Source organism: Ovis aries, chromosome 11 (assembly GCF_016772045.2).
Source record: "Ovis aries strain OAR_USU_Benz2616 breed Rambouillet chromosome 11, ARS-UI_Ramb_v3.0, whole genome shotgun sequence".
NCBI classification, from domain to species: Eukaryota; Metazoa; Chordata; class Mammalia; order Artiodactyla; family Bovidae; genus Ovis; species Ovis aries.
In genome coordinates this window covers 19588217-19607309 of record NC_056064.1, presented here as the reverse complement: position 1 = coordinate 19607309, position 19093 = coordinate 19588217, and the positions used below count along the sequence as shown (strand labels likewise).

At 40.7% G+C, this 19093-nt stretch overlaps 1 protein-coding gene across 4 annotated transcripts in view; it reads right to left on the bottom strand.

Moving 5' to 3' along the window:
- The window catches only part of NLK (nemo like kinase), a 129320-nt gene extending 115180 nt beyond the window's left edge, over window positions 1–14140 (bottom strand). For all 4 annotated transcript variants that reach the window (XR_006061357.2, XM_042256563.2, XM_042256564.2 and 1 more), the window contains exon 1: window positions 12545–14140. Coding sequence is in view for 3 of the 4 variants with exons in the window: in XM_042256563.2 (XP_042112497.1) it covers window positions 12545–13002 (458 nt within the window). In the remaining variant the exon portion in view is untranslated. The remainder of the gene's footprint in view (window positions 1–12544) is intronic.
- Between the last annotated feature and the right edge of the window lie 4953 nt (window positions 14141–19093).

Genomic DNA, 19093 nt, shown 5'->3' with positions numbered 1-19093 from the left:
ATGGCTCATTTACTGAAAATGAGTTTAACAAAGGAATTATTTGGTACTGAAAAATACAGAGCAGTGAATTGGGTGACACAAATCACAACATCATCAGCTCATGTGACTGCATTAGGGTAATTTCCTTAAAAAAAAAAATACAGTAACTTAAAATTTAGCTTCAACAATCTAATATCCTCAATCATGTCCTGTCATAAAACTGTGAAACCAGATCTTAGGTTCTTAATTTGAAAATGTCCCTTTAATTCTCAATTTGAGATAAATACCACAAAAAAGAAAAAACTCTGCTGAATGGAATATTTCTATTCTGCCTGAAGCCTAGTTTTGACTGGTATGTTTCAGTTGCACATTTGATTCACACTGAATTTTGTTTTAAGTATTAAGAGAATAAATAGCATTCCAAAAAGTCACAAGCTTGAAAACTTCCAGTTCCTTCTCTAGTTGGAGATCTTACAAAACTTATTACATGGAACAGTGAGCTGATGCAGAGACCATAAATTTCTTAACACTGTAAGTCTAAATTTAATCGAAACCCAATCTCAGAAAGTTCTGTAAAAACAGCCTTGAAGTATATAAAGCAAAAAGTCACAAAATGTTAATCTAGAAGAAAGGTTTATGGGAGTATCACTGTGCAATTCTTTCAAGTTTTCTGAGGCTTAAAATTTTTCAAAAAATAAAAGGGGGAGAGGCATGATAGCCTCAAAGCAGATACAGAACATGATTACATACATGAAGAGTGAGCTATTTTCAAAAGCCCTGTAGCTCGTAACATTAAACTTTTACCAGAAACCTTAGTCACTGGCACACAAAAACTGCCCAACAGAGTATTCTCAATATCGTCGTTTTTTCTTTCAGAAGCATTGTTCTTAGTTTCATTTATAGGATTTTTGTTTTCCTTTTTGTTTGTTTGTTTGCTTTTAGAAGAACACCTCCTCCACTTTCAATGGGCATTAACTTGGACAGGTATTACTGGTAAAACAGCAAAGGAGCAAAGGTTCTGGCTCAGCCTCCTACCAGTTGTATGACCTTGAACAAACCTCTTAGCTTCTCTGCGTCTCAATTTTCCCACATAAAATGAGGCAATTACACTAGATGCATTCTAAAGTATCTCCTAACTCTGTAATTCCGTTCAGACAGAGCTCTAGGCTTGTGAGAAAGAAAAACTAGCCCTCAAAGAGGAAAAATATGGCCAAAATCTACCTTTGTAATGTTGGTGAAACAAACAGGATACCAAATTGTAAGCACACCATGTAATAATCATGATCTCAAACTTTAAAACTTTAACATTATTATAAATGCACACATTCCAGATTTTAAAAATTGAAAAAAAATTATACCAAAATACTATTAGTGGCTATCTCTGAGCTACAGGTTAAATACAGCTTTTCTGTATTCTCCAAGTTTCCTACAACAAACATATTATTACTTTGATAGTAGAGTGAAAGGAGGGAGTTGATAAGCAAGGAAAAACCCTCCTCTTATGTGCTAAAGGAAATTTTACCTTTGGAAGGCATTCTAGAATTGGAAAGAATTTTTTGAAAACAGTTGGGTGTTAATCAGAAAAAAAATCTCTGGTATAGTCATTAACTTGATACCTGTCATAATCATTGAAAAGCTGTTGGTTACCTGCCCTAGGTTAGTAAACTTAAGGAGGTACTGCATAAACACGCGTACTGAAACTGGTAATAATAATGACAACTAATGTATACCTAAGTGCCAAGCACAGTTCTAAGACTTTACATATACATTCATTCACTGGATCCTCACACAACCCTATGCAACAGATATACCATTATTTACTATCTCCATTTTACACACGACAACCAGAGGTTAAATAATTTGCCCACAACTAATAAGGGGCAGAGTTAAGATTTATATCCAGGCAGTCATCAGAGTACAGCCTCTTAACTATTTAACCATCCTGTCCTTTTGTACTTAAATGCTCTGCTCAGGTCATTCTTTAACGGCCTTTCGCTCTCAAAGTTCATCTAAACTACTTTTCTTTAACCTACAAAGAAATAATATTTAAGTACTGGGATAAAAAGATTGGCCAACCTTTTAACTTGCTAGCTGAAAATTATGATTCATTTTTAAGTCATTACGTCAAAGGTACAGGAAGTATAATTTAATCTCCACATATATCACAAGGTAAACAATACGATAACATCTGAGGGATTAAATATGTAGCATTAATTACTAAGTTAAAATTGGAATATCTTAATAAAAGAAGACACTATTGATTGACATTAATTTGTCCTCATGAATCATCTGTGAAAAGAGCCCTTAAAACCAAATGTTGGACCTTTCTAAAATTTCAGTCTTACTGAAATGCCATTTTAAACCATGTGGTAATTGACATGGTTTGGTTTCTAAAAGAATGCATCAATATTTATTTTGAACACTGGCCTTAGTACACACCCAGTTCTCTTCACAATAACCTCAAACACTATCAACATGCAGAACCTGGGACAGGGAACACAAAGGAAGCCACCAACTAAATGCAGCTGAAGGTTCTCACCTAATTCTTAGGCAATTCAAATCCAAACCAAGTATGCTTTTTCTGGCCAGTACCATCACCTGTCAATTTTTATGGTTTCTGGGTTACCTTTAATAAAAGCTCAAATTTCCTCACATCTGTGTTACTAAATGTCTAGCTCTGTCAAAGTAAATACAGAAATCAATAGTTTCCTATTTTAAAAATTAAAAAGAGAAGGAAGAGAAGTGAGAAAAAAAACTTTGCACTGGGTTGCCTGTTAGCTTAGATGTGCAATCTGACAATCACCTGATAATTGCACCCTTTGGGTACTTCTGTACTGGTAAGATAATAAAGTGAAATAAAGTCACCTTTATTTCAATTTACTTACACAATTTGCAAATCTGTAGCTCTCTGCCATGGTAGATTAAGAAAATTAGCATGTAAGAAAAATCACCTGCTTATGTAAATTGGAGGATGGTTTTTATCTATACAGGCAGAAAAAAAATAGCTGCAATCTGGGTCAAATGACTAATTTTATCTATTTGTTCAAAAGTCTCCCTTCACCTTTTCTCTGTAGCTCAGAGCAAGAATTTTAGGTCAAGGAATGGATAAACAAAAAAGTATCTGTGTTGTCCATTCACCTGTAAGAAGTTTGCTGCCTGACAATACTGAGCTCTATATTACTTAAACTGAAAACAAGACTGAGAACTTTAGATAACAAAACCACAACACTGAGAGAGGAAAGAAAAGAAATCAATGGAGGATATCTGATCTAACTGGCAAAGAAAGCAAACATGACAAGGATCAGGTACCAATTCTACCTTCTGCTACTTTAAGCAAACAGGGCTTCAGAAAAGGAAATTACTCCAAATAATTCAGGGCAGGCAGGACACCTCTACAAAGAACATTACTCCACTTTGCTCTATAGACAGACTGGGTCAAGTTCTTCTGAGTCTGACATAAGTTAGATGAATGTGTTCTTGCTCATTTAATGACTATTTTCCCAGCATTCGTTGCTGGAATTCATCCATCCCACTTATAACTGACTCCATCTCCAGTCCAGGAGTGGACCTGACTGCTTTAAAGTAACCTTATCCATACTGACAGTGACGGGTTCAGAGATGAGCACACAATTCAATAAAGGCTAAAGACACTCTAGAACTGGGCTGGTCAATAAGCCAGTCAATAGTCACTGGGCTACTGAACACTTGAAATTTGGTCAGTCCAAACTGAGAAGTGTTTAAGTGCTAACATACACACTGGGTCTAGTACATTTTATATGGAAAAAAATGTAAAATATCTAATGATTTTTATAGTAGTAACATGTTGAAATGATAATATTTTGGATATAGTGAGTTAAATAAAATAGATTACTAAAATTAATTTCATTTGTTTCTTTTTACATTTTTAACATAGAAAATTTAACACTGTGTTATGTGGCTTGCATTATATAGTTGGCCCTTGAACAATGTGAAGGTTAAGGGTGCTGATCCCTGCCCAGTGCAGTAAAAAATCTATGTATTAACTTCTGATTCCCCCTAGACTTAACTTCTAGTAGCCTATGGATGACTGAAAGGAAGCCTTACTGATAATCTAAAAAATCGATTAGCACTTTTTGTATGTTATACATACAATATACTGAATTCTTACAACAAAGCAAATTAAAGAAAATGTTAAGAAAATCATAAAGAAGAGAAAATATATTTGTAGTGCCATTTACAAAATTAATCATCTGTCAGTACCTTCATCAATATTGTCTTATATGATACAAAACACTGTCGGTATTATATGTATCACTAATATTAGACATCCAAAATGAAAAGACAATGTGAAAAAGAAACATTTATTTACAGGAATAACTATTCACGCATTGATAACAAAGAAGCAGTAAAATGGTAGCTTTATAGCAGACTAGTTTAACCAAAATGAGTGCTGGAAACACACGTTTTAAAAAGACACTTACCTGTGATGCTAGGTTGATATTGTTTCTCCAACTATGAGTGAAAGGGGGTGGCGCATACTGTACAGTAATTATTTGAAAGCAAAGTTAAAACAACAAGAAAACTAATACACTATTAATTCTATATTAATATCATTCACCTTAGCCTGTATAAGGAAAGACTAGTATCTATACCTATCTTACACCTTCGTGACATACCTTTTACTTAATTCTTTTGATATTTCTAAACTACAGGCTTCCTCTGGGAGTTTTTCAAACTGTCACAAATCTCAAGCTTCCAATATATTTATTTTTTAAAATCTTCATATTAAGTAGACCTATACAGTTCAAACCCTTGTTGTTCAAGGATCAACTGTGTATTGAGGCAACGCAGGATTTTATAAACAAGGAAACCAAGACTCAGAAAAGTCAAATAACTTAATCAATGTCATAGAGCCGTTGGTAGCAAGGCAGGGACCAGAACCTTGTCTCCTTAGTTAGTACTTTACCACCTTGTCATCAAAAAGAAATAATCTTGCCAAGGAAATGGTACCTGGAACATGATAAACATCAAATTCTCTGGTTTAATAAACTGGAAATAACAACTTGGAATTTGGGAGAATTTTATTAACAATAAAAGTGCTAATATTGGAGACATTCTTTAGAATCAAACATGTATATATGTCAGAGGGGGGAAAAAAAATCATACACATTCTCTCCTATGATCTACTTGCAAAATTTAATGGCCTTTCTCCATCCTCATTTTCTTTGACTTTATCTGCATCAAAGATTACTACCATCTTCCTAACAACCTTCTCCCATGTGCAGGTTGTCAATCACTAATATTTCCTATCTGATTACCCTTAAGAGTTCCATCTCCAATAATTTCTTTCACCTACAACTGAGAACATTCCCTTGGCCCAGATCTCAGCTATCTCTACTTCCACTTACATAGCCTTGGAAAAAAAAAAAAATTCACTCTGAACGGTCACTCTTTCACTCAAAAACTTTCAGTGGTTGCCATTCCTAATGTTTCAACCTTTTTCATTATTTCCTGCCCCCAGGAGTGTTTTCAGACATTTTCCCCTCCAATTGCTCTCCCCTCAATGAAATTTTAATACCACAGATATGCTGCATATCTGTTTAGGTACTGTATGTTGTAAAGGGTCTTTAAATTAAAAAAAAAAAGTTTTCTTTTTCCCCTCTCCCCTGTACCAATGGTATCTTATCTCTTCAGCAGGACACTCCAACCTCTTCAGGATTCAGCTCAAGCTTGCATCTCCACCCTCATCTCCTGTCACCTGCACTGCAACGGATATTCAGCAGCCCCAGCCCTGTAAGTCTCCCTTATAAGGACCCGTCCACCAATAATTCCCTTCCCCATTAGTTGACTCTCTCTTCTTTTTTAAACTTTTATTCTTAAAACTCTGTTGAGGTATTTATCTCTTCGAGGAAGCATCCATACCTTGCACAGAAATCCCTCCTATGTATTCCTAGGGAGTATCTCTATTGCTGCACCTACGGCAGTGAATTGTAACTAACCATTTACAAATCTCTCTCCCCCACTAGATCATAATCACCTTTAAATCTTTATCATCCAGCACAGTGCCTGGCAAACAGTCAACACACAGTCAATGAGTATTATAAGAACAAGTGAAAATAATCTATCCTTATATTTTTATTTGACGGTTTCAAATTTGGTTTCAATTCTCCATCAAGACTCTCTTGAGAGCAAGGATGTATCAGTTCATACTGTTTCTTTAACTGTAAACACCTTCAGGGCAATATCATGACTTAAACATCTTTATATCCCAAGCACAGCAGAAACTTGAAAGAAGTTTGTGAAATTATTTATACAACTAAATATCCTCATTAAAGCCTACAACAGTGCTGCTCTGTAGCAGGTTGACAAGACCAGTGACCTCCAGCCATGCCAAAACCTTCTGTATGATTCAATTAGTCAAACTTATTCAAAACACAGATGTGAAACTGGGTTTAGGTAGAGATCACCAATCATGATCAAAGGCAGACATCCCTGTACAGAGTCTCTCTACTCACACCACTACAATTAACTATTAAATCTGAACTCAGTACAGTTTCCTGAGAGAGTTCATCTTTTCATAATGCCAGAGTGTCAGATTTTTTTCTTAAGTTCTGAGCTAGGTACCTCAGAACTATCAGCTAGGTCTATGACAGTCTGTCACGTGGCTTATTGACAGTATTACAACTGTTGCCTCAGGCACCCTGTGTGTTAACCCCAAGCAACAAAAGGATCAAACTGACAAGCTATTTTAGTTAGAAAATCAATGTTGATCTGCATTAGATGACCCAATCAACAAATAATGCACCTGAGTATTAGGGAAGCACAGGGAATCGCAAGTAAAACCCAAATATAATGTAAAGAACTACTACTCAACGACTTTTTTCTGTTTGGTTGGATGACAAATGGAAAAGTTTCTTTGGCCTTGACAATTTGCATCAAAGAAATCAAATCGGCATATTATATAAACAGTTGATGCTTGAAATGCTAGGACAGCAACAAATCTAATAAAACCCACCAAGAATAGACACTCAATTCTAAATATAAAAGTCAGTGAAACCCTAATGCTCCAAGTTGTGAAGATAATAAAATACTCTAGTATTCCATTAGAAGACAGCCTTTTGTATAAGGAACAACACTACAGTTACCTAGGCTTTGAGGGTTAAATTCCAGAACTCAAATATTCAGTTAATGTATTTTGCAAATATTCTCCTAGCATAGCATATAAAAGAGAACTATATATACCACTATTTCTTTTTCAGGACATACACCAGTGGTAACAACTGATAGCTGTAAGAAGTTGCAAGTAGTTCTGAGGGAGACTGTTGTTTTAGCTTGTTTGAAAAGGCAATTCCTTCTGAAATGTATTTTTTTTTAGGAAAAAATAAATTTTTCTTCCAAGCTGATAGTCAATAGAACATAAAAATTTCCCCTAAGAATAAGTCAAATTTCTTTTGTTGTGTTTAGGTTTTGTTTCATTTCCTGTTTTTGAATAAAATCTGCATAATCTTGTCCAGGAGCCCAACTATAACACGACTTCCAATGTTACAGGTTATGGACTTTCAGTGACCAAGAAACCAGTTCACTGTCATTAAGACTGTGTTCCTTTTATTCTCTCTCTGCCTCCTCGACTTTATCACCATGAACCTGCAGTTTCTAAAAGTAAGTTCGTTTGTAGTTAAAACTAACAATATAGATTTCCACATTTCTAGTTTCACACGGATGCTTTGTTATGTCTAGAAGAGCAACCGTTTCCTTTTTATGGTGCAGGCTCTGGTTCTTCAAAGCTCTTTTCACAAAGCAGGGTCCCCCCCGCCCCCAAAGAATCCAGCTGTGGCTGTTAATCTTGGCTGATAGAGCAACTTCTCAAAGCTACAGATTCCTAACCTGGAAAAGGCAGCTAATAACAAAATACACTTTAGTCTACTACTCTTTCTGATGCAACTAACGCCAGCATTTTCCTAAAATTATCCCCAAAGCATCCCCCAATTTTCCAAATTTTAGTTTGCTACTTGGGGAGTAAGAGGACTGGAGAAAACATCAGAAAATACATGATGCCTCTAATTTTCACAAGATGAGGAAGCCAGACAATCTCTGCCACGCATAAGGATTTACACTGAATAATTTTTCATTAAACCACACATATTTCCCCCACCTCACTGGGATCGTCTTTAACAATTCACACCTGTTCATCCATACTCAAGTAAAATGAATTTCCACTAACGGTGAACTTTGACAACAAGGATGTCCTTCATTTGTTACATTCTGAGAAAAAAAAATTAATTTCCTTCCAGGTATAGAAATCTATAATCCTGCCTAAACGAGTACAGATGATCTGGCTAGAACATCCACCAAGTCCATGTAAACATATATATTATGCTTTAAAAAAATGGTTGCTTTTAATTAATTGAGAGAACAGAATACTTAACCCTAACTCTAAATTCAAGCCCTTGGCATACAGCAGAACTAAGGGGACACTATGGTATTTAAAGTCATGCCTCTAAAAAACAGTGGGTTTCTCTGGTGGCTCAAACGGTAAAGAACCTGCCTGCAGTGCAGGAGACCTGGGTTCGATCCCTGGGTCTGGAAGACTCCCCTGGAAAAAAGGAATGGCTACCCACTCCAGTATTCTTGCTTGGAGAATTTCACAGTCTGCATGTTGATTTACCTGATTAACCTGACCATATGTGAAGCCACATCTATGCACATTTACACAAAGTTTGATTTCCCTACCAATAATAACCACAATAAAAAACGGCTAACATTTATTGAGTGCTTACTGTGTGCTACACAGTATACTCAATGGTTTACAAGGATTACCTTCATTTACTCCTCAAACCAATGGAATGAAATGAAAGCTATTATTATCCTTACTTTATAGATGAGAAACAGAGAGAGGTTAAACAATATGTCACGATCACACAACTAGTAAGTAACTAAGTATCACTACAGTGATGCTTGAGTTTCAAACTTCATATAAAAGTAACCTGCTGAAAGTATTAGAGTAATACAATTCAAAGTTCTCCAACTTAACTTGGAGAACAAAGGCAAGGAACTGAATGCAATCCCAGACAAGTAAAAAAATGCTGATTTCATATAGTAGAAGCCTTTCTCAGATTATCATCAAGGTGGCAATGTGTACCATTAATTCAGTCTGATATTTTTGGCTGCCAGTCAAAGCTGCTTGGGTTCTGCAGTTCTCAAACCTTTCTCATGTGGTCAGTTTCCTCCAATTCTCAAAAGTATACACTTCATGAGCCCCTGAAGGCTTTATGTTGTAACACTCTTTGTCCCAAAGGTGTTACATCTTTAAGAACAACCTAACTTACTTTCCATCCGGCGAATGTTAACTACAGACAAAAAGGTACTGACATTATTCTCACAGAAAAAGTGAGGTTCTGTCTGTGAGTTGTTTTGTGCTTTGGTTTTGCATTGTGAAAATATCCATAAGGGCATCTGGAAGCCTTGTTATCTGATAAAGAAGGTAAAATGATATACGATGCTTTGATAACCCATAAACAATATTCTATCGCTGGCAATGAATGTATCTCAGGCTACCCCATGATCATATTACTAGGTAAACTGGAATCCTTACTTTGAGATAAAGCACAGCAGACAGTTGTTAATGAAACCTTAATTGAACTGTCAAAGCACCACCTTTACCAGCAAGCTAATAGGTAATTCACTACTTTTACACAACTGTCCAATACTGATAAGTTATTCCAATAGTTATATTCGGCAGAAAGATAAATCAAGCCTGGTAGACTAAACTGTTCAGTGAGAAATCAGAATGGTAAAATGCTGCATCACCTCTACAAATATCTCTCCTTGTCTACATGGAGGAACAACAATATCCCTCAAAATTATAAGCAACACTTAGCTATCAGTTTAGTACCACTGGGTACACGTCCAGAAAAAGAAACGAGAGCGCATACAGTTTCCCCTCATATGCCATGACAGAAGGAAAATACTTGCAAAATGCATTAGACATATTTGAGCCTAAGTGAATCTTATAATGCCCAAGTAGTTATATGGTGCTTTGAATTAAATGATGTGTCATTAGGAGAATATTTTTATGTTCTATTTTAACCACTTTAGAAAATAGTTGTTTCAGAGTCATTAAGTGCCTTCTAAATTAAAAAGAAAAATCTTCACACAGTTAGTTAAAAAGTAAAAAAAGCTCACTAACATCTTTAGCTTGGGTTTGAAAATACTAGCGCAATTCACTGTGGTCTGTCATTCAAATTTCTAGTTTTAACAATCTTACTTGGGTCATACAGCAATTAAATTTCAAATATAATAAGCAATTCAGACAGCAAGTTATAAATATGTAAATACAAAAATAGAAAAGTATTTGCATACTAAAACACACACCTGGAACTCTTTTCCTTTTTTTTCATACCGAACTGTATTTCACCTGTAACAGCTGATAAAAACATTCAATGCAGCTAAACAGAAAAACTTGGTTAAAGAACAAAGAAGGACCTGACCAGATCAAGTAACCAAGCAGCAAAGATGCCACAGCACTGTGCTGGGGAGAGAAAAAGTACTCTAGCAGGTCCAGTCACTACCCTCATTGGGCTTACAAATGTGATCAGACAGGGCAAGTACAAAACCAGTGGTGCACAGTGGAAGAGTCACAAATGGAGGTGCTTCAAGTACATGGAATGAACTCCATGGGTGGTAGAAGGGGTCAATCAAGGAAAGACTCTATAGAGTGGATTCAAATCAAACGTTTGGATTTTCATGTACTGGTAATTTAGAATACCACTACTAGGTGGGATATGTTTCAGCACTCCAGTTCCTTATCTCCCTTCCCTTGAAAAAAAAAAAAGAAAAAAGAAATTCCCTTAGCACCAACTTAAAGTTAAAACTTCTACAAACCCCATCACCAGTTGATAGAAATGAAGAGAAAATAACACCTTTAGAACATAGTCAAGAATCCTGCAACCCATTTCCCTGTCAGCACATCTCCAGTTCCTAGCACTGTATGCAAAGCACTAAAATGACAGAGCATCCAGGTCTAAGAAAATCCAAACAAATTCTCAGTAAATCAATGACAAAATTGCAATCTTTTTCTTCCCCTCAGCTTTGAAATCCTCCAGGGTTAGACAAGGAACAGCAGTTCACCGTGTAGTCCCTGAGGATAGGATGTGGAAGGGAAGACAGGAAGGCAAGAACAGGCAGGTCCCTGAGCAGAGACTGAAGAGGCACCATTGCCGGCTACCCTCTTTCCCACCAGGAATCCCACACACCTTGGAGAACAGAGGACTGCAGCAGCAACCTCCTTGGAGAGCTCACTGGGAAGACACTGGACTTTACCAGGTTAAAAAAAGATGGATCGGATCACTTAGTAGCCTAGTTTATAAAATCTGAAATGTAAATAAAGATGGCCAGATGTAATGCAAAAATGAAATTCATATCAATTACAGCCTGAAAAGCAATGATGAAAGGAGACGCTTACCAGGCTAGTTTCAAAGAGTTCATTTTCCCTAGGTGATGGGGGCTTTTCTAGACATTAACAAGAATCTTTTTTTAAATCAGGGTATAGTTGAACGAATCTATTTTTGAAGCACTGAAAACATCAATTCATCTATTCACACCAGAATACTTAAACTCCTTGGGGATTAAAAACTCAGTTCACTCTAGTTTTGATAGAAACAGGACCCTACAATGATAGATACATTTTACTATAAACTACTAATCTTCCTAAAAAGAATAGACAAAATGACAAAATGTTGCATTTAAGAAGCCCTCAGACTTTAAAAAAATATATACTAGCACTAGCAAAATAGAGCAGTTTCATGTTTTAAGAGTACACTCCCTACTACAGCAACCAACCAAGGGATAAGAGCAACTCACAAGCCACTAAATGACACTAAACCATTACACTGAATGTGGGCCACTGCATAGTTACAGTCTACTGACCTCAATTGTGGTACTCATGTGTGATGCTATATTTAATGCATTCTTATCAAAAGGCTAAAGCTACATACTTCCCAACTGTAGCTTTATAGGTTTAAAATAAACCACTCACTCATGAAACGACTTAACTGGTTCAAGTATGAACCCTATCTTCCTTTGGGGATCGCAATCACAAATTACGGAATGAAAAGAGAGAAAGAGCAAAATAGTTGTTGAAAGTATACCCCAATGACCAGACTATGGTAAGGAATCCAGTTTGGGTCAGTTGTGACATATGCTCCAGTTGGGCAACTGATTCAAACTCAATCAAACATAAGGGATGGCCAAGGTCTGTGGAGGAATAAGCATTCCATGCATTCACCTATTTACTGATTCTCCATTCAGTGGCTTCCTTAGGTTCTACGCTGTAAGTCTGGTAGACAACAAACTTCTGTGAGTTCCTCAACAGAGGGTGCTCCACCAAAACTGGCCAGGACTTCAAAGCCAATGCCTAGACAGCCAATGCCATCAGGCCTCTTTTACCAGGTAATGAAGGGTGACTTTCTATAGTGGAGTTGAGCAGCTTGTTCCACGTGGGTCGACATGGAGAAAAACCATGAGAAAAGGCCTTGCCCAGCAACCTTGAGAAGAAACCAGAAGTCGTCACTCTTCCTTGGATACTCACCAGACGACACCAAAGGCTCCATATCCAATAGGTCTATCCGGCTCAATATCCAGCTGCTGTTGTGGATGATGCGAGTGCTGATGATGGTGCGCCTTAACTGTGGCAGCTGCGGCAGCCTGTACCTGAGCTGGGGCTGCTGCAGCTGGTCCTGGAGCCTGACCCGGTGCCGGTGATGGGAAGTAAGGCTGCTGTTGCCCAGGGTTTAACATGGCTGCAGCTGCGGCCGCGGCGGCGGCTGCCGCAGCTGCCGAGGAAGTATGCTGCTGCACGGGGTGGACCGCAGCAGCCGACCCGGGATGAAGATGGTGCTGAGGGTGGTGGTGGTGGTGAAGGTGAGGAGGAGGGAGGTGTGGAAGGTGGTGGTGATGGTGGTGGTGGTGCCCTGCTGCTGCCGCAGATGTACCGCCATTGTAAGCCGCCATCATTTTTGCGTTGGCTCTTGCGCCACAAAGAGACATTCAAAAAAAAAAATGCCCTTTGATTGGAAAGCAAACTGGGTCAAGCTGTCATTTGGCCATTTAAAAATGAAGGAAAAAACCACTCACTCCACCTCCAAAAAACATGGAGCGGAACTGGCTTTATGTCTTCATCAGTCAATCCAGACAAGTTAGAGGATCTTGGTGTTTAAGTTGGGGGTGAGCGTGTGTGGAAGGGTGTGGGTTGCCCTCCCCCCCAAAAAAATAAAAGAAAAAGAAAAAGGAAAAAGGGACCCCTTCCCCCCAGGTTTCCTGCCACAAGTGGATACTAAAACTCCATCCTTAATTCGGGGGAGGTTCCAACTTTGAATGTGGGAATGAAGGCCAAACCTCCCGACCTCCTGAACTCCACACGCGAAAAGGATCAGGTAACACACCACCCTTGGAATCTTGTAAGAGGCTTGACTCATCTACCCCTTCCATTCCAACATCCTTTTCTAAACACCTACCACCTCCTCAAAAATGCAACTGAAAAAAATTCCACCACCCCAAAGTGAAAAGATGGGGGGAAATGTTCAGGGAAACCAGCTTCCCCCCCCTCGAACTCTCAGGCCTTCCTACATCTCCCCCTACTCCTCGTCAGGTTGACCTGATTGGAGGTTGGGGGGGGGGGGGCACTAAACTTTCCCGAACAGAAAAGAGCCAGGGAAGGAGGCAAGAGGGACAGAGTGAGCAGAGGAGGCGACAGGGCAGGACAGAGAGGAGAAAGAGAACCGGGGCAAAGTGAAGGTAAGGAGGTGCGGGGAGGAATGAAAGAGAGGTGGGCAGCACTCGGACGCCGAGACAGAGGGAACCGCCCCGGGAGGAGGTTAGGGTCCCGGGGCCAAAGAATGGGACCCCCGGGAGGCGGGCGGGGTGCAGTCGGAAGCGGACTGACTCCTGCCCCCGCCGCCGGCCGCTTCTGCTGAGGAGGGTTGGGGGGGAGAGCGGGTGGGTCCCCCCGCGCGACGGCCCCCGCAGGGCTCAAGGCTGCTCCGTCTCCCCCCCTCCCCCCCACCCGGCTTCCGTCCCCGCGGCCGCTTTCTCCTTAGCCGCTGTGGCCGCTTTCTCCTCAGCCGCCGCCTCCTCAGCCGCCGGTGCCGCCGCGGCCGGACTCACCTCCCCTAGCAAAGCCGGATAGAGCGGAGCCAGCGGCGGACACGCGCAACCAGCCGCCGAGGCCCCGCCCCCGCCTCACACTGACCGGCTGCCCTAGCCAATCTACGCCCACCTGTCCGCGTCCGCCTCCAATCCTGGGCCGGCAGCTTCAGACAGGCGCACTGTTCGGCCAGTGGCGACAAGATGTGGGTCTCCTGGGGAAATCCCGCCCCCGACCCAGGATGGGCAGATAGAAAAACCAATCAAAAGGCAGAGTTGGGCCTGACCGACAAGGCCAAAAGCGAATTAAACACCAAAGATCTCCGTGACATTTTCTTTCGCCTCTCTCTTTTCTTTTTCTCCTTTTATTTTTTTGGCAGGAGCAGGAAGCTGCGTGCTAATCCCGCCTGCAAAAGCTGGAGGAGAGGGTTGGAACGAAAGAACCAATCGTGAGCTGGGGAGCAAGAACAGAGCAACCAATCATTGGCTTGAAGAGGAAGTGGGATGAGACTGGAACCAGATAGACATTTCATTTGACAAATGAAAGAGGAAATTGATTTCGGTCCCACCCTTCCGATCTCCTATAGGTCAGGATTGTGGAGAATCGCTGTCATATCAACGACGACCTCCTCAAGGGGCGGGCCAAGTGATAGGGGGTGTGGTTTCAGAGAAGGGGGCGGGACCTAGAGAAAGAAGGCGGAGTCCAAATTATCCATTGATAGGAACCATCTACTATCCCTTTTAGAGACTTCAGGTGTGGAGAAATAGGTGGCGCCAAGAGGGGATGTCGAGCTTCAGACACTCAATCAAGGTTACTCATCAGGGCAATCACAAAAGAAACTCAGACTAATGGTTCATAACCTACAGCTGGTCTTCCATGGCTAATCCTCAGTGGCAAAAAGACATTTTTCCAGTTTTCACAACTAACACGCTCATGGAACAATAGGCCTATAGATATAATTAAAACAACAAAAATATTAAACCTAACCACAAAGACTGTAATTTTATCCCATCTTTCTAATAAATTCTAGTCATTGAAAGTTTACTAAAATAAGCCTTTCACTTTCACATAACCTCACTTGCATAAATCTACTTTTCTTTAAAACTAGGAAATAATAAGCTTATAGAACCTTACCCTTACTAAAACTGTGCACTCAGAACCCTGGAAATCATCATTGATTTCTCTCTTGCCTGCTCACTCCTCCCCTTCTAATCAATCATCAAGTCTTAAACACTTCTGAACACTTAAACACACGGGCTTCCCTTGTGGCTTAGATGGTGAAGACTGTACCCGCAATGCGGGAGACTCAGGTCTGACCCCTGGCTCGGGAAGATCCCCTAGAGAGGGGAATGACAACCCACTCCAGTATTCTTGCCTTGAGAATTCAACTCCGGCTGGCTAGAGTTCATGGGGTCGCAAAGAGTCAGACACAATGGAGCGACTAACAGTGTCACTTTCTATCAAACACACACATACATACACACACCCTTCTCCGCAGTTACCGTGAAGTGAAGTGAAGTGAAGTCGCTCAGTGGTGTCTGACTCTTTGCGACCCCATAGACTGTAGCCTGTCAGGCTCCTCCAGCCATGGGATTTTCCAGGCAAGAGTGCTGGAGTGGATTGCCATTTCCTTCTCCAGGGGATCTACCCGACCCAGGAATTGAACCTAGGTCTCCCGCATTGCAGGCAGACACTTTACCATCTGAGCCACCAGGGAAGCCCACAGTTACCATGGTATTACCTAAATGCACGCCACTAGAATCTTTAATTATGACTCCCTGTCTACAGGGCTTCCCAGGTGGCTCAGCTAGTACAGACTCTGCCTGCAATGTGGGAGATCACAGGAACCTGGGTTCCATCCCTGGTTGGGGAAGATCCCCTGGAGAAGGGAATGGCTGCTATTGCTGCTGCTAAGTCAGTCGTGTCTGACTCTGTGCGACCCATACACAGCAGCCCACCAGGCTCCTCCGTCCCTGGGATTCTCCAGGCAAGAACGCTGGAGTGGGTTGCCATTTCCTTCTCCAATGCATGAAAGTGAAAAGTGAGTGTGAAGTCGCTCAGTCGTGTCCGACTCTTAGCGACCCCATGGACTGCAGCCTACCAGGCTCCTCCATCCATGGGATTTTCCAGGCAAGAGTACTGGAGTGGGGTGCCACTGCCTTCTCCAAAGGGAATGGGTACCCACTCCATTCTCTGGCCTGGGTCCCAAGGAGTCAGACACAGCGGAGCAACTTTCACTTTCCCTGCCTATAGGATCAGTCAGTTCAGTCGCTCAGTCGTGTCCAACTCTTTGCGACCCCATGAATCTCAGCACGCCAGGCCTCCCTGTCCATCACCAACTCCCAGAGTTTACTCAGACTCGCGTCCATTGAGTCAGTGATGCCATTCCAGCCATCTCATCCTCTGTCGTCCCCTTCTCCTCCTGCCCCCAATCCCTCCCAGCATCAGAGTCTTATCAGATGAGTCAACTCTTCGCATGAGGTGGCCAAAGTACTGGAGTTTCAGCTTTAGCATCAGTCCTTCCAAAAGAAATCCCAGGGCTGATCTGCTTCAGAACGGACTGGTTGGATCTCCTTGCAGTCCAAGGGACTCTCAAGAGTCTTCTCCAACACCACAGTTCAAAAGCATCAATTCTTCAGCACTCAGCTTTCTTCACAGTCCAACTCTCACATCCATACATGACTACTGGAAAAACCATAGCCTTGACAAGACGGACCTTAGTCGGCAAAGTAATGTCTGTGCTTTTGAATATGCTATCTAGGTTGGTCATAACTTTTCTTCCAAGGAGTAAGTGCCTTTTAATTTCATGGCTGCAATCACCATCTGCAGTGATTTTGGAGCCCCCCAAAATAAAGTCTGACTCTGTTTCCACTGTTTCCCCATCTATTTCCCATGAAGTGATGGGATTGGATGCCATGATCTTTGTTTTCTGAATGTTGAGCTTTAAGCCAACTTTGTCACTCTCCTCTTTCACCTTCATCAAGAGGCTTTTTAGTTCCTCTTCACTTTCTGCCATAAGGGTGGTGTCATCTGCGTATCTGAGGTTATTGATATTTCTCCCAGCAATCTTGATTCCAGCTTGTGTTTCTTCCAGTCCAGCATTTCTCATGATGTACTCTGCGTATAAGTTAAATAAGTAGGGTGACAATATACAGCCTTGACGTACTCCTTTTCCTATTTGGAACCAGTCTGTTGTTCCATGTCCAGTTCTAACTGTTACTTCCTGACCTGCATACAGATTTCTCAAGAGGCAGGTTAGGTGGTCTGATATTCCCAACTCTTTCAGAATTTTCCACAGTTGATTGTGATCCACACAGTCAAAGGCTTTGGCATAGTCAATAAAGCAGAAATAGATGTTTTTCTGGAACTCTCTTGCTTTTTCCATGATCCAGCAGATGTTGGCAGTTTGATCTCTGGTTCCTCTGCCTTTTCTAAAGCCAGCTTGAACATCAGGATGTTCACGGTTCACATATTACTGAAGCCTGGCTTGGAGAATTTTGAGCATTACTTTACTAGCATGTGAGATGAGTGCAATTGTGCGGTAGTTTGAGCATTCTTTGGCATTGCCTTTCTTTGGGATTGGAATGAAAAATGACCTTTTCCAGTCCTGTGGCCTCTGCTGAGTTTTCCAAGTTTGCTGGCATAGTGAGTGCAGCCCTTTCACAGCATCATCTTTCAGGATTTGGACTAGCTCAAGTGGAATTCCATCACCTCCACTAGCTTTGTTCATAGTGATGCTTTCTAAGGCCCACTTGACTTCACGTTCCAAGATGTCTGGCTCTAGATGAGTGATCACACCATTGTGATTATCCGGGTCGTGAAGATCTTTTTTGTACAGTTCTCCTGTGTATTCTTGCCACCTCTTCTTAATATCTTCTGCTTCTGTTAGATCCATACCATTTCTGTCCTTTATCAAGCCCATCTTTGCATGAAATATTCCCTTGGTATCTCTAATTTTCTTGAAGAGATCTCTAGTCTTTCCCATTCTGTTGTTTTCCTCTATTTCTTTGCATTGATCACTGAAGAAGGCTTTCTTATCTCTTCTTGCTATTCTTTGGAACTCTGCATTCAGATGCTTATATCTTTCTTTTTCTCCTTTGCTTTTCACTTCTCTTCTTTTCACAGCTATTTGTAAGGCCTCCCCAGACAGCCATTTTGCTTTTTTGCATTTGTTTTCCATGGGGATGGTCTTGATCCCTGTCTCCTGTACAATGTCATGAACCTCATCCCATAGTTCATTAGGCACTCTGTCTATCAGATCTAGGCCCTTAAATCTATTTTTCACTTCCACTGTATAATCATAAGGGATTTGATTTAGGTCATACCTGAATGGTCTAGCGGTTTTCCCTGCTTTCTTTAATTTAAGTCTGAATTTGATAATAAGGAGTTCATGATCTGAGTCACAGTCAGCTCCTGGTCTTGTTTTTGTTGACTGTATAGAGCTTCTCCATCTTTGGCTGCAAAGAATATACTCAATCTGATTTCGGTGTTGACCATCTGGTGATGTCCATGTGTAGAGTCTTCTCTTGTGTTGTTGGAAGAGGGTGTTTGCTATGACCAGTGCATTTTCTTGGCAAAACTCTATTAGTCTTTGCCCTGCTTCATTCCGCATTCCAAGGCCAAATTTGCCTGTTACTCCAGGTATTTCTTGACTTCCTACTTTTGCATTCCAGTCCCCTATAATGAAAAAGACATCTTTTTGGGTGTTAGTTCTAAAAGGTCTTGTAGGTCTTCATAGAACCGTTCAACTTCAGTTTCTTCAGCATTACTGGTTGGGACATAGACTTGGATTACTGTGATATTGAATGGTTTGCCTTGGAAACGAACAGAGATCATTCTGTCGTTTTTGAGATTGCATCCAAGTACTGCATTTCAGACTCTTTTGTTGACCATGATGGCTACTCCATTTCTTCTGAGGGATTCCTGACCGCAGTAGTAGATATAATGGTCATCTGAGTTAAATTCACCCATTCCAGTCCATTTTAGTTCGCTGAT